This window comes from Dipodomys merriami, unplaced genomic scaffold (genome assembly GCF_024711535.1).
Source record: "Dipodomys merriami isolate MVZ:Mamm:240054 unplaced genomic scaffold, mDipMer1.0.p SCAF_4, whole genome shotgun sequence".
Lineage (NCBI taxonomy): Eukaryota > Metazoa > Chordata > Mammalia > Rodentia > Heteromyidae > Dipodomys > Dipodomys merriami.
This window is the reverse complement of record NW_027205603.1, coordinates 20,454,157-20,469,620: the sequence shown is the minus strand read 5'-3', so window position 1 is coordinate 20,469,620 and position 15,464 is coordinate 20,454,157. Positions and strand designations below refer to the sequence as shown.

Below are 15,464 nucleotides of genomic sequence, written 5' to 3'. Positions count from 1 at the left end.
AGCTGATGGGGGTGGGAAAGGTAGGAGCTAGATATGGTCTGGAAAGGATTACTTCACAAGTAATCAAGGCTAGAGGCCCACATAGCCAGAATTGGCTGTTTGGGAAAGACAATGGGACAGGTCACACTTTGCAAGATGAAAGCTATCTTCATTCCAATCTGGAGTATGTACCCAGTCATTTAGAAGGATCCAGAGAGATTCATCTTTAATGGGACACTCCTCAGGAGTTGCTGAAACGCCAACTGCGTGTCAGTGGATATGCTGCTCACTCGACACACAGAATGGGGAGACTCAGCAAACCAAGTCAGTCATAGAGCAATCACCTTGGCCCCTGGTGTGGCTGGGGCAACTCGGGTGACAGCAGCATACTCTACTTAGAGGCTCCTATGCACTGACCCCCAGCTCCAAGCAACACCAGGCTGGCTTATGCTCTAGAAGGTTTTGAAAAAAAAAACTTCTAGTCTCTTAGAGTACTTGTATAAGGTTGGCCTAAAGTCTATTTCTTAAAACTAGCTCCTGATAAATATATATGTGATCCTTATAATTAAGAAGAAAATGTTGCACTAGAGATGTCTGTCAGTAGTAGAGTGAATACGTAGAATGTGCAAGAGATGGATTCCACCTCAGCATCACTGATACCAAAGTATCAGTACTATAGACTAAAATAACATTAAAAAATTACTTTCAGGGGCTGGGAAGATGGCTCAGTGGTAGAGCGCTTGCCTTGCATGCCTGAGGCCCTGGGTTCGATTCCTCAGCACCACATAAGCAAAAAGAAAAAAGCCGGAAGTGGCGCTATGGCTCAAGTGGTAGAGCGCTAGCCTTGAGCTGAAGAGCTGAGGGACAGCACCCAGGCTCAGAGTTCAGGCCCCACGACCGGACCAAAAAAAAAAAAAAAAAAAAATTACTTTCAAGAACATAAATGAAAAAAAGTATATTGAGTGAAGTAAACCAGGCTCAGAAAGACAAAGATTCATGTTTTCTCTAATGTGTGACTGTTATACCTAAAATGTAAACATATATTTAAATATATACAAGGTCATTTGCATACACTTAATCGTATGTGTAATTATGTATATATATGTTCATATACATATACATATATATATATATATATATGATTAAACTGCCTAAGTATGCTTCATGCATTAAGATTCCATGGTGAAACCCCTTTAAACAATTAACAGCTTAACAAAATGAATATCAGAAAGCTGGAATGTCTTGAGTAGAGGGGGTAAAAGAAAGCAGGCAGATGAGTGGAAAGAGAAATGGTGGGCAAATGCAGTACATAGTGAAACTGGATCTAGCAAATTTGATGGGTAGGGATGGGATAGTTGAGAGAAAATGACATTAGGGGTGACTGACCAAGATGTACTGAACATGTAGGTGGACATGCTACACTGAAAGTTTCTTGTATAACTAGTTCAAGTTAATAAAATAAAAATAATTCAGAAACCTAAAAATTTCAGAAACTTAAAACTCTAGAGATTCAAAAGCTAAACTTAAAGTATGGCTAACATCAGTTATAAAAGCAGGAAATAGATAAAAAGTTATTACCCTAACACACAGCATCAGTTAAAATTTACGAAGACCAGGATCTTTGTTATTTTGTTTGTTTTTGCAGTGCTGGCTATGGAACCCAAAGCCTCTAAGCACACTAGGCAAATTCTACCACAGAGTCTACCCTAGTCCCCAAAGCCAAGCTGAGACTGCCAGACAGAATATGGAAGGCAGGAGAAGCAACAGCCTGTCCTGGGGACAACTCCTCAAAAGGAGTCATGGCCTTGGGGGTCAGCCAAGGATCAGGTAACTGGTGGGAGACAGCCAAGGAGCCAGTAACCAGGTGATCTGAACAGAGCAGTAACCAGCAGAGTGAAGGCAGAGAAGAGGATGTGAGAGACCTCAGGGGATTAGCAGGGATTAGCAGAGAATGTAAGATTCCAGACCTATTCTGAGGAAGAGGAATGACCTCACACTTATTAAAGGATAATGCAAGAAATGGCAGGGTGGAGCCAGGCCAGATGTACAAGAAGGTATGTATAAGGAAAGGGGGAAGGAAAGGAGCCAGAACAGAATCAATGCAAAGACAGCATGTGGTGAATTATTATCGTGAATGTTGTTTGCAATAGATGCTACCACATACAATTCAGTGAAGGCGATAGCTATGCAGTTGGCAACTTTGGAGTTAGTAATAAAATCCTTCAGGTTTTATTCCTTCAGGTATAGCTCAGTAGAAGACAACAGCCCAGTGTTCATGGAACCCTCAGTTGAACCTCAGTTCTGTTTGGAAAAAAAAAAAAGGAATTTGGGGATAGAAATCATAGCTAGAGAAAGATATAGAAGTCAAGTAAGAATAAAATTTGAAGCCAGGCTCCTAAGTTCCACAGTTCAAAGCTGACAACAGGAATGTATTCTTTTTCACAGCATGCACCATAGCAGTGTGTGTCCCATGATGAACCTCATAGCAACAATCTTACCTCCCATTCCAACACACACACACACACACACACACACACACACACACACACACACACACACACACACACACACACACACACACACACACACAGCTCACAAGCAGGGATTGGTACAGCACAACCACCCCAGAGTGGACCAAGAAGGGTTTGCCTGTCCAGCACAGTGGTGAGAACTCATATTCAGCATGTCTCTACCACTTCACCACAGTGTGACCATAGCAAATTAGTTCCTGTCTTCCAAATGTGTTTTATGTTTCTTGTCCACAGACTAGACTGGAAAATAATATCTTCAGGGTTAAAAGGAGGATCAAATGGGTTATGGAAGCATTCTTCGAATGTCCTCCAGGATGACCACAAGAGGCAATGCCAGCTGTGGTAAGCTACCCAAGCTGCTGGCTACCCTTTAAGGAGGCAATGATCAGCACACTACACAACAGAATCAGCAATAGTATAATGGATGACATCCTAGCTACAAAAGTATAAATATTTGTAGTTAATTCAGCTCATTGTAAAATCTATTACTAAGTGAAAAATAGTAATGAAAAGATTAAAATATTTTATGTAAAGAAGGAGAGACATACATACAGACAGACAGATGGATGGATGAGATGCAAATTACAATATAAATACTAAGTATGCCATGGGAGGGAAACTAAGGAGGCCAAGTTGTCATCAGGCTGTCAAACCACACCTTGTAGAAGAATCTGCATCAGCAGATTATAGACTCAGGGGTGGGCTGGCCCGAGGTGTCTCAGCAGGACGGGTACATCCCTGTCTGGCCGATGAGGAAACCCTGGTGTGAGACCTCAGAGTGTGGCCTTTCATGAGCTCTCACCCAGTTTGTGAGGATCAAGACCAAGGTCTGACTTCTTTCACGGAAAGAACCTTATCCCATCTCTTAGGCTAGCTGTTTGGATTCCTACGAAGATATGTACCAGGCAATTCAGACATGAACACTGCTTGAATCTATCACCACTCAGGCCTGAAGCTGAAGAACTGCCCAGCAGGAAGGACAGAGTTTGCTGATCCTATCTTGTATGGATTCTGATAAGTGGATAAGGCTAAGGGTCTATAGCTACTGATAGCAGAGAAAACAGTGAGGTCTACACCAAACCTCAGAACACAGTGTTGATCCCCAGACAAGAAGGGGATGTGCTTCAGAGACCTACATGACAGAAGCCTGGCCTGTGACATCTTCTACCAAAAAGAGGGACACCAGTGTTGCCCTAGAATAACCAGTCATAACTGCATAATTACTACAAATAGAAGCTTCTCAAATACACCACTTACCACTTTCTCCAGAAATTTATTTCCCTTCTCAAGAAACATGCTCTGCCCTGGTCTAGATTTCACTAGAAACAGGAACAGAGCCGGGGTGACCGGAAGCTGATGAAAACATGACACGGAAGTGGAACTGGATTTGAGGGAACTGGAGAAAGCCAACCACAGGGGTGTGGCCTCCAGTTTGTCATCCCACAATCTGGAAGACCAGCTCTGGGAGCAGGCTGAGCATGCCTTGCCTCTGACCTCTTAGTAGGTACAGACATAAATCTTCAGGGCTGTTAACTGTGGGTGTGCCATCAGCAGATCTGAGGTGGAGCCTGCAGTTCTGCATTCTGCCAGACTCCTATGAGCACAACTGCTTTATGGCTAAGGTTGTGGGACTTAGGGCTTAACATTATAACACTAAGGGATCTGAACCTGGGATCCCCTCACCCTGGCTTCTGTGTTATTGCTGACGGCTGCTTCTGGCTGTTCTTATTCCTAGGCACTTCCAGCAGGAGCAGAGAGAATAGCAGAGCTGCCTCCTAAGTGTTTGGAGAAGCCACGGGCAGAGGCTGAGGCCACTTGAAGGCTTCGGCGGACCAGAACCTGTTCTACATGCCAACCACCACACCAAGCTGCTAGGGATTTAACAGGGTAAAGGCTAACATCCCTGCCACTGCAAAACAAGTGGACAGAGTATATTTTAGGTAACAGTGGGGGTAAAGGGAGAGAAAGATTGCAAAAAAGTGGGAGAGGAAAAGAGGCAGTTTATTTTGAAAGTCTGCATCCATCCCCTGAAAAGGTGACACTTGAATGGAGGAATCAGAGGTACAAAAGTAAACCCAAGTGTATCTTAGAAGAGAATGTTCCATGCAGAGAAAGGAGCATGGGCAAGTGGACCTAGCAGGTTCCAGGTAGATGTGAAGGTGGAGCAGGAGGAGGAGGAAGAGGAGGAGGAGGAGGAAGAAGAGGAGACTTGCTTCTCTGGAGTAAAGACACTAGAGGCAAAGCAAGAAGGAACAAGGCTAGAGGGGTTGGGTGGGGTTGGCAAGTCCTCAGACCCAGCAGGTAATTCTAAAGTTGTCCCTTCCTTCTGAGTGGTATGGAAGGCTCCTGGGAAGTTGAACAGAGAAAGAAGACAATGAAATAAGGCTGTGGTGAGAACACAGCTCAGAGACGCATGAGTGGCAACAGGGAACACAAGTGGACAGCTGCTACTCAAACTAGGAACAGGCTGGGGCTAAGGCCCCAATATTCCTACTTGTTGTTTCAAGTTTCTCCATTTCCACTCTTTCCAGCTAATTTAGATGCCGGGCCCATCATCACTTCTTGGTCTCCATTTCTGATTCCACTGGATGATACCCTGCTAATTAGTGCTTACTCTAGTAGCACTGCAGACACTAGAAATTTCTGAACTCTTTGTCTTGTATATAAGTTTATCTGATTTGCAGAAGGGAAAGGGAATCACAGAAACAGGGAGTTAACCGATGCAACAGTGATACTCATTAAACACTGTTTTGGAAATGAACTTTACAACTTGGGGAGAGGAGAGTCGGGGGAGGGGAAAGCAGGAGAAAACGGGGGAGGGGGTAATACTGTTCATAAAGAAATGCACTTACTACCTTATTTATATAACCATAACCCCTCTGTATATCACCTTTACCATAAAAAAGGATGTCCTAGGCTTACAGTTGGGGTTGAAAGAAGACTAAATGGGCTACTGTATATTAATACATCGGAAGTGCAGTATGAGGAACATATAGGAATCAGAAATTGTTCCAAGTTTTGGGAACTAACCAATGAAAACAGAGCTGATCTAAAACAGCATCAATGAGAAGTTCTGGGGAAATATCCCAGTATAGGTAAAGCATGGAATGGTTTATCTGCCTGGCCAATGTTCACAGGAAGATGATCTGGCTCTGAAGATGTAGAGTTCCAACAGTGAGCAGGCAGGAGATGTGAACTTGGAAGTAGTCTGTCTGCCCATAGACTATATTTAGAATACAAAGGTTCTGTTTCTGAAGAACATCAGCATCTGTGTTACTGAGGAAAGAAAGAGTCAGGCACTAGTGCCTCACTCCTATAATCCTAGCTACTCAGGAGGATCTGAGTTCAAAGCCGGACAAAGCAGAAAAGTCCAGGAGACTCTTATCTCCAGTTAACTATCAAAAGACAGGAAGTAGAAGTATGGTTCAAGTGGCAAAACGCAATCCTTTAGTGAAAATGCTAAGGGACAATGCTTAGGTCCTGAATTCGAGGTTTAGGAAGACAGAGAGAGAGAGACAGACAGACAGACAGACAGACAGACAGACAGACAGACAGGCAGGCAGGCAGGCAGGTAGACAGATAGGCAGGCAGGCAGAGAGACAGAGACAGAGGAAAAAAGAGAGATGAAAGGAAGGAGGAAAAGAAAAAGTGAAAGTGGAGAAAGAAGAAAGAATGAAAGACAGAGAGAAAGAAGGAGCAAACAAACAATAAAAGAAAAACAAAGAGGCCTGAGTACTGAAGTACCTGGGGGAGCAGTCTTGACACAGAAGCCTGGAGCAGGGGCGGGGTGGAGAGGCAGCCAGCAAAGCCGCCTTTAGGAAGAGCACAGGCAGCATGGTGAGTGCATCCCTTTTGTGAGGAGGAGATGGGAACGGCCATGGGTCTGTCACTGCAGAGGGCATTGGAGACTTGGACCGGAACAGACTTTTGGAGCAGAAATGAGACAAAAGTCTCACTGAAGGGAGTACAAGAGAGAATGGAAAATGGAAAGAGCCAGTTATTTAACACTGAGTTTGCTATGAAGTATAGGAGAGAAAAAGAGATAGTATTGGAATGGGAAGAAATGCTACACGACTTGAAAATAATGACAGGAGGAAAAAATAAAGAATATAGTTGATCCAGCAGAAGGGAGTCACTGGTGATTCAGGGAAGAGAAGAAAAAATGGCTGGAACCCAGCCCCAGAACAGGCAGGGGAGGACCAGAAGGATTTCTGGACACTTGGCGTCATCTGATAGCCTGGGTGGCTTGGTGACCAGAACCTTAACCACACCAAGCAAAATGCAAGTGCAGAGGTCATCACAGACATGATTATTTCACTATGATTTCGAGTTTAATCTGATTTGAGGCTTTTGTTTCTAAACTGGCTATTATTAAACATAGGTCAGAAGAAAACCATCTAACCTTCAATTATGTAAGCGGTCATTTCCCCAGTGAATTCTTTAAAAGGTTATTTGAAAGACTAAAACAATTACTTTACATAATAATTTCTGGCTTCATAAAATACATTTAGGAATGGTGTGTATTTGATCCATTATATTTAATGTAAAAGATATAGGGCCTCTGACGGTAACAATAAAAACATTCAGGAAACATTCAGTATGTTGTGGTGAATGTCATTAGTAGAGCCTGTCTTCTAGTACATTTTTCAATGGTGTGATAGAATTTATTTACCCTATGTTATTAGAAAGTGAATAGTCAGTAGCCTTCAATTTTCACATCAATTGTGGGAGAAAAAAGATTCCATTTTCTACAGTCTGGAACTGAAATTGACTTAGCATCTCAGAACTGTCAAAAATTCCTTTTTTGAAAAGGTTTGCTTTAAAGAGACTATAAAGTCAGTGTCATTCCTGACATTGCACTCTATATACACGCTGAAGGTCTGTGGAAAAGAAACGCTAAAGAGCATCTGAAAAGGTCTTAGAGCGCCCAAGCCGCCACACTCTATGTTTCCTCCAGCTTTCTCTGCAGTCAGCTTCTACGCTGTGGGTGGGGAGGGGGTAGGGAGCTTCACTGAGAAGTGCTAACAATAAATGGAAGAATACTTGAAAAATAGAAGTATCAGCTACCCCAGAACTTGTCTTTGCTAACTGGTCAGTCTGACACTTTCTAGCGTTAAAAAAGAAAAAAAAAATCCAGCAACCTCAGTTTCAGTTCAAGTGAAAAGAAGCATACATTAAGTCCTTGGTATTTAAAATTTGGAACTTAGTCCACGGATGCCTCCTGCCATGGACACTTATAAAACAGGGCCTTTCTCTGCCTAGGGAACAAATAGGAAAACAAATGAAAGTTATACAGAACCTCTCTTTTCCAGTTCTTTCTTATCAGTGCAAAGCCCTGCTACTGGATTTCATAGGAAGGTGTAGTTTTGTTAATACATGCTTTAACTGCATGAGTTATTAGCATCGGGTTACCATTTAGTTTTACCAATGTAAAACTAGGCCTATTAATCCACATGGCAATTAGTCCTGAGTGATCAAATCTCTGACACGGTAAAGCCAGTGTTACCCAGCCTTCTTAGTGCACAAGTGAGGGCTTCCAGGTTGGGGTAGTGTGGGGTAGTGAAGAGCTGGGTGAGTTGGGTGAGGGAGGAAGGGATTGGGTGAGTTGGGTGGGGGTGGAAGGGGTTAGGTGAGTTGGGTGGGGAGGGAGGGGTTGGGTGGGGAGGGAGGGTAGGGTGAGTGGTGTAAGTAGAGTAGGGAGTGGGATGGCTGGGCTGGAAACATCTACCAAGTCTGAACAGTTAAATTCTTCTTAAGGGTATTCACTCAATTCCAGAAGCCCTTTTATTAAGTGGTTTCCATCTTCTACATTTAGGATGCAATTCTAACAGTCTCAGGAAAGAGAACTAAGACAGGGTGTTTTCCTGCAGTCCCAAGGGCCTGCATAAGGGAGAGACTGTGAGCAAAGGCTTCCTGCAAGGCAGATGGCTTCCTTCTACAGGAAGGGTAGTCTGAGCTCCAGGCACTCAGATCTGGGACTGACATGGAAGGAACACTTCACCAGCATACTCTAGACTGCTGTTTGTCCAAGGAGCTCTCCTGTTATACACTGGGAAAATTTGCAAGTTCAGTTATCCTGGAAAATGGAAAGAGATTTTTCAAAGCCCATATTTTCTGTCTAAACTCTATAGCACACAAAGAAACAAATTCTTTATTTGCTTATCACTCTGCCTAGTTGCAGCTCACTAAAGGAGTGACTTCTGTAACCCCCACCCCACCCCAAGGGACAAAGGTTGTGGTGCTTTACATAATCTTGGAGGCCCTGACTGACATCCAGCTGGTGTGAACTGATGGTTTCTGAACACATCAGCATGGAGGAATGAGGGGTGGAGGGTGGGGGAAGTAGGAAAAAAACACACCTCTGCCTTCTGAAAGCAGTGGTTTATAAACTTCAGACTTGAAATCAAGGTCAGAAAGTTCCAAACTGATGTCTATAGAAATTACTAATCAAAACTGCTGATGTCGTAAACAAAATTCGTCAACAGCCACTAAGAATTCATTGAAAGTCAATTTATTTTTGCTTTTTTAAAAAAAACGACTGGCAACACGTGCTGCTCAAGACATTTTTGAATCTGCTTTGTTGTTCATCTCTTCTCAGGCTTCAGTTTGGCATGGCTAAATGAGAAACACGGTACAGACACACGGTTAGTAAGCACAGTCAGGAGCAATGGCAATATGAACGGCTTCGATTCTCCCAGAGGCCTCACATGACTCCTCCAAACTGCAGCATTTACTTTAAAGGTCTGCTCTGTCCCTTGTGCTCTGGGAACAACTGTATTCTAGAAAGGAAATGCTAGCAACATACCTGGTTCCACCAATAAAGGTTTCACACTAAATTACTTATGTGCCTTACCAGAACTCAGTAAAGCAATGTGGCAGGAGCCACATGGTTGTTTTAACTGTAATTGGAAATTCAGTTCTAATGGTATTATTGCAATATTACTTTTGTTCTAGCTTTCCACAGTGATAAGCTCTCAGTAATCATATATGGACAATAGCAAGAAATAAAGTTCAGGCAGGCATGTTGGCACACACCTGCACTCCCAGTCCGGGCTACACAGCAGGACCCTATCACAAAACAAAACAAAACAAATCGAAAGAAAGAAATCTGAAGCATGCACAGCATGGTTCTTTCTAGGAACCTTCAGTTTGGTGGCACACAGAATTTTCAACATGAAACGACACTAGTTCCACTTTCCTGCAAAAAATATCTTGTATTGCACTTACTCCAAGTCTGAAACAAGAGGAGGACATAAAGTCCTTAATATATGGGAAGACAGGATTTTGTGAGTTTGTTGGGAATTTCTATTTGGAGATGAAAATTGAGACCAAAATATGTTGTTCACAAAGGCTGTTGCTTTCTTTCAAAAAGCACGTGTTTTCACTAGTAAGCAACCAATTTATCTCCTTGGAGGCACTGTGTTCCCTCTTTACCTCCTAGTGTTGCAGAGATATGACAACATTTTAGAGTGAAAAATTGGAATCATCAGGCATCTGAGAATGAAGCATGTGCAAAGCCTCAAAATTTTAGACCCTCCTCCTTCTGCGCTTTATAACTAGAATGGTCACATTTTAGGTCAGGTTTGTCTGTGTGGAAGTACTTCGCCCAGTCTTGGTTGATACAAAGCCATTCTATCTTCCTCTATTTTTCTTTTCTCTTTCTTTTGTTCTTTCTTTTTTCTACCTTTCTGTCTTTCCTTTCTTTTTTTTTTTTTCTTTTCTGCGTACTGAAGCTTGAAGTCAGGGCTTTGGTGTTTTCACTCAACTATTGCTCTACTATTTTGAGTCATACCTCCACTTCCACCTTTGTTCAGGTTAACTGGAGGTAAGAGTCTCTTGGATTTGTCTGCCTGGCTGGCTGCAAACTGGGATACTGATATCAGCCTCCTAAGTAGCTAGGATTACAGGAGTGAGCCATTGGTGCCTGGACCAAAGCCATTTTCATTAAGGCATGATGAGCTACATATGTGCCAAAGAAGAATCCTTATATACTCTTATGTATAAGAGTAATTATTATAAACACAGACACTTTACATATGTGATTTGATTCCTTAAACATATAAATTTGCAATTTAAATTTTCCATGAAAGTAACTTTTGCTTTTTATACACTTCATAATTCACAAGAAGAAGATGGGTACACATGACTTTCATCTTTCCTCAAGCAATAATTAAGACATTTTGTGAATACCATTCAAAAAACCCTGTGGTCTATATAACAGGCAAGAAGTTGAAATTTCTACTCAGTGTACCATCAACTTCCTCTAGTATGTTTCTGAAATATAGTGTCTTTGTGTGGCTCTCAAATGTATTTTAACAAAAAATGTCATACCTGTAGGGTTACAACTGTGTGTGTGTGTGTGTGTGTGTGTGTGTGTGTGTGTGTATGCGTGCATGCACAAGCATGTACATGCCTGCATGTGTGTCAGGGGAAACAGAACGGTGGATAGAGGAGAGCTTGTGATACTCTCTTTGAAGGAAAATGTATTACTTCAATTAGACTACAGAGAAAAAGGTTTTGTGCTGCAACATTTACTGAAAAAGCTGGACTGTGAGTATCTAATGCTCTTTCCTCTTAGTCTTTTCATTATCTAACCATAAAATAGAAACAAACACAATACATAAAGATGTACAGTTGCTTTGTACTTCAGGCCTATGCTGACCTGTTCTATTCGAACCTGCACTGCACTGAGAAATGTATATGCACACACAAATTTTGGTTAGGCTATTTCAAAGCAAAATGGCTCAGGAAATCACAGCCCAGCCTCTTCAAAAGAACAAAGAAAAAAGAAGAAACTAATTTTAAAATCTTACCATATTTCCCTTATGCTATTTGAAAAGGAAGAAAAGATATAAGAACCAACCTGAGAATTTATTAGGCTTAAATAATTAGATGCAGTAGGTATACAAGATGACTAAGATTTTTATTCCAACAATGATTCTCAAATACTAATGATATATAATGAAAATGTGAAAAAAGGATTGAGATCCAATAGATTGTTTTTTTTCAAAAACTTACTTTATGTTTAAGAGATCATATACTTCACTCATTTTTAAGCAGCAATATTTGGTAACTTCAACTCTGAAGGGCTGAGCACTAGTAGTTTTTAATCAGATAGCATACAGCCATGTCCAAAGATACAAGAATAAGATATAGTGCTTCTGCCCAAAGACACATTAATACTCTCCACCACCCAGAGAGAGATCAGGTCTGTCTCTAGGTTTTGTAGACTTTCAAGGGGTAAATACTCCCAGCATGGCCGATGTTAAGGTGCCATTGTGACAATAAACTTGGAGCAGGGAATTACTTTGCAGAGCTATTCACTCGCTGTACTTAGAACAGTACACAAATCCAAGCATCCTTCTTCTCAGAAGTAGGGATCATAACACAGGGGCATAATTAGAAAGTGATTAATTCTGGCTACTTGTTACCTTTGATTTTTATATAAATATTTAATTTTTAACCATGGCTGAGTTGAAGAACTGGTTTGGACCATTGGTCCGAATATGCCAATACAATCTAACTTCAACAAACCCCGTAAAGTTTTCCAGACACACCAGAAAAGAGCAGGTGTCCATAAAATTATTACCAGTCATTCTTAAATACTGGGAGAACAGGAGTTTAATTAACAACAACAACAACAAACAAATAAAAAATTAAAAGCTTTGGTTCCTACATCTGAATGCACAATTCAATTTTCAAAAGCATGCAGGCTTTTGATGTTAAAAATGTGTTGAGAGTGCTCTATCACAAAGGTGGCTTTCATTACAAGTTATATAGTTGAAATATATGTCATGTTTTGCAGGACCTTTAGCAGAAAGAGGATTGTAATGTGCTCCTCTTTAGGGGCTAGCCACTCAGGAGGCTGAGATCTGAAGATTGCAATTCAAAATGATCCTGGACAGGCAAGTCTATGAGTCACTTATCTCCAATTAACTACCAAAAAAACAGAAGCAAAACAAAAGTAGTAAAGCTCTAGCCTTGAGCACAAAAGCTCAGGAATAGTGCCCAGGCTCTGAGTTCAAGTCCAAGGACTGGCACAAAAGTGTATACATATACATACATGCATAGACAAACATACACATATAGGTGTACATACATATCTAAATATACATGTGTGTATATATATGTATGTGTGTGTAAACATACATGTTTACACACACATCCCAACCAGAAAACTCTAATACTGGAGATACAATTTGCAAAGATAATTTGAAATTAATAAAACTCCAAACTACTCTAAGTTTATGTTATTCCATATCAAGAACAAAACCCTGTATCTATCAGAGAAATATTGTCTGGTGAGTGAAAATAAATAGGCTATTCATTTTCAATAAGATGTCAGAAGCCTCTGGAAATGGGACAAGACCACATGTCAAGAGGTTTCCTTTTACTCTCTTATTTAAAGAGGAGAGTAGTACAAATTCCTTAAATCCCAAATGATGGCCAGCAGCTTTATTTTTGTGCCTTGTGTGAATACCAGTTTATGAGCTGTCATATTGCATATATGGAATGAAAAGACCCTTGGTTAACACAGGAGCTGAAAAAAGCAATTGAGCAATTTTGTCCTGTAAATATTTTTTGGACATGAAATATAATGAAGAAAGTTGATCTGACTGAAATGTATTCGTAAATAGTATATAAACAAGAGAAACTCAAATGAAAAACTGGGACAATTCTAAAGTTCAGCAGTACAATTCCATTTCAACTAAGCATGGTATTATATTACTAATTGGCTAGCTATGCTAGTGGAAGTCTCTAGTTTCCTTCTTGCTTGCCCTTGACTCAACTAGACATCTATGTAACATATCTGCTGTGTTGTGTAGCCTGTAGACTGGCTGTGATTCCTCAACTTTCCAGGCCTGACATATCTATAATGCCCTGAGTTATTGAGGTCAACCTAAGGATCACAAACCAAGAGATTCTATTAAAATAAAAATTCTTGTTCACATTTTGTAATTAAAAACAAGTTAAAAGGGAAGGATTCATATTGCAAGATAACTACTTTTGAAAAAGTCAAGGGGCTGAGCTGTATGTTTTTAATTTTAAACCATCATCTTGATATGTTTAGGGTTTTAATTTATAGAACAATTAAGCAATTGTTATATTTAACATTAAATCCTTGAATATTATAAATCACTTTAGATGAACATTTATGGGGGAGTTTCAATGCAACTTCTGAAAAACTTGTCACTTTTATTGTATAGCAGTGATTTGTAAAAAATGATAATGCTAAGTAATCCTAGAGTATAATTTAGGGACACAAAAACAGCTGTCAAGGAACAGCCAGAGACTGTGTTTAATGAAATCTTTACAGACTGAAGTAATAAGTATTAAATTAATCAACACAGCTTAATTGAAGCTCTATCTGTAACATTTTTTATTAGACTTGTTATTAATGAACCTTTAAATGCTACCACTAACTTGAGTTCTGTGTTAAATTTAAATAATGAGCCATTGTTCCCACACACAAAAAAAGAACAAACACCGCTTGCATAGCCCTTTGTCTCCTGGGTTTTTACACTCAGGCAGAAGAAGACACACAGGCCCTCCTTCATCTCTTTGCTATTTACATGCTTGGCAAGGTATCCTCTTCAAGACTGCTGAAATGATCTGAGATAACTAGAGTGAAATCCTGAAGAAAGTAAACATGCAATAGCTAAGAGAATTTTGGTTGCCCCCAAAGATAGACAATGATGTCAAATGCAGTTTACTGCTTTTATTAAGCTCACCATCACTTATAAGGGTCATGTGGCACAAAGCAGCATTTCAGTATGGACCATACACATTGAGAGTATATACTACATCTAGGTCCGTGGAAATATACTCTTTAATATTTACCCATTAAAGAAGTCCCCTAAAGCAGAACATATCCCACTGGGAATGGCACATGACAATGAGGTTTATGAAAGCAAGGACTTACCTGAACATGTCTCCTAAGCCTTTCAGCATTCCCTTCTTAGCTTTCATTTTATCCTTTTCTTTCTCTCTGTCTTTTTTCTTCTCTTTTCCAGTTTTGTCCTTTTTCCTATCAGCCTTGTCCCCTTTCTCTTGGTTCCCATTCATCTGTCTCTCCAGAGAAGGCTGGTCACTGGCTGTGGATACAGATTCTCGTCCTGATCTTGAACTTTCTTCTGTGTCTTCTTCCACTTGAAAGAGAAAAGAAAGATAAGGATTACCGGGAGTCACAGCAACTAAGTCAAGACACTAAAAGACACAAGGACTCTACTGTTCCACACTTTTACAGCAGAAGGGCCCTGCCATGGGTATGGACAGCAGTGCTATTTAATAATGAGGAAGACAAGAAGGGGCTGTGTAGTAAGTGCATGGTGACTCCTACCCACAGAGGTTAGCCCACAGGGAGTGGGCTTTGTAAACAGTAAGTAAAAGGTGCTGTCACTGGGTCCTCTAACTATGTATCTGTGCCCTTTGATCTGAACTATTTTCAGCTGCAGCCTCTTTGCAGTCACCTTGTTTGCAGAACAGATAAAAATGCATTGATAAACACCTTATGTGAAAGGCAAACTTCCCCCGACACTGGAAATTCCTTCTTCTTAACATCTTAAACTCAGCACCCAACTCAGGAAACCATCTTGTTCCTGCTCTCTTCCAGTAACAAAGTGATAACTTCTCTGAAACTCCTCCAAAGACTGAGATAATGACCCCAGAGGCCACACACCTGTGACTGGTACTGTTGTAACTGCCCTTTCTCATTCCCTGCCCTTAATTCTCCCTATTTAACCTGAAGCCAATGTCTACACCTCTGAAGATGGCCGATGTATACTAAGTGCTGTCTTCCTATGGCTGCCATGCCATACATCTCTTTTCTCTGTTTTTTACCATATCTTTTTATGGCATATGGGGGCAAGTGGATGTACCTAACTTTGAGCCTGGAGTCTAAAAACCTGGTTTAAGCACCAAGGACAAGAGGGAGTAGATGCAATATTGTCATTA

The 15,464-nt window shown here is 40.8% G+C and overlaps 1 protein-coding gene across 11 annotated transcripts in view; it reads right to left on the bottom strand.

The window, feature by feature from the left end:
- Positions 1 to 15,464, bottom strand: part of Pard3 (par-3 family cell polarity regulator) — a 635,367-nt gene that overhangs the window by 192,696 nt on the left and 427,207 nt on the right. For 10 of the 11 annotated variants that reach the window (XM_069990655.1, XM_069990656.1, XM_069990659.1 and 7 more), the window contains one exon: positions 14,434 to 14,659. In XM_069990655.1, coding sequence (XP_069846756.1) covers positions 14,434 to 14,659 — 226 coding nt within the window. Of the gene's footprint in view, positions 1 to 9,011; positions 9,126 to 14,433; positions 14,660 to 15,464 lie in introns of those variants that run through there. The other variant, XM_069990666.1, reaches the window with a different exon arrangement.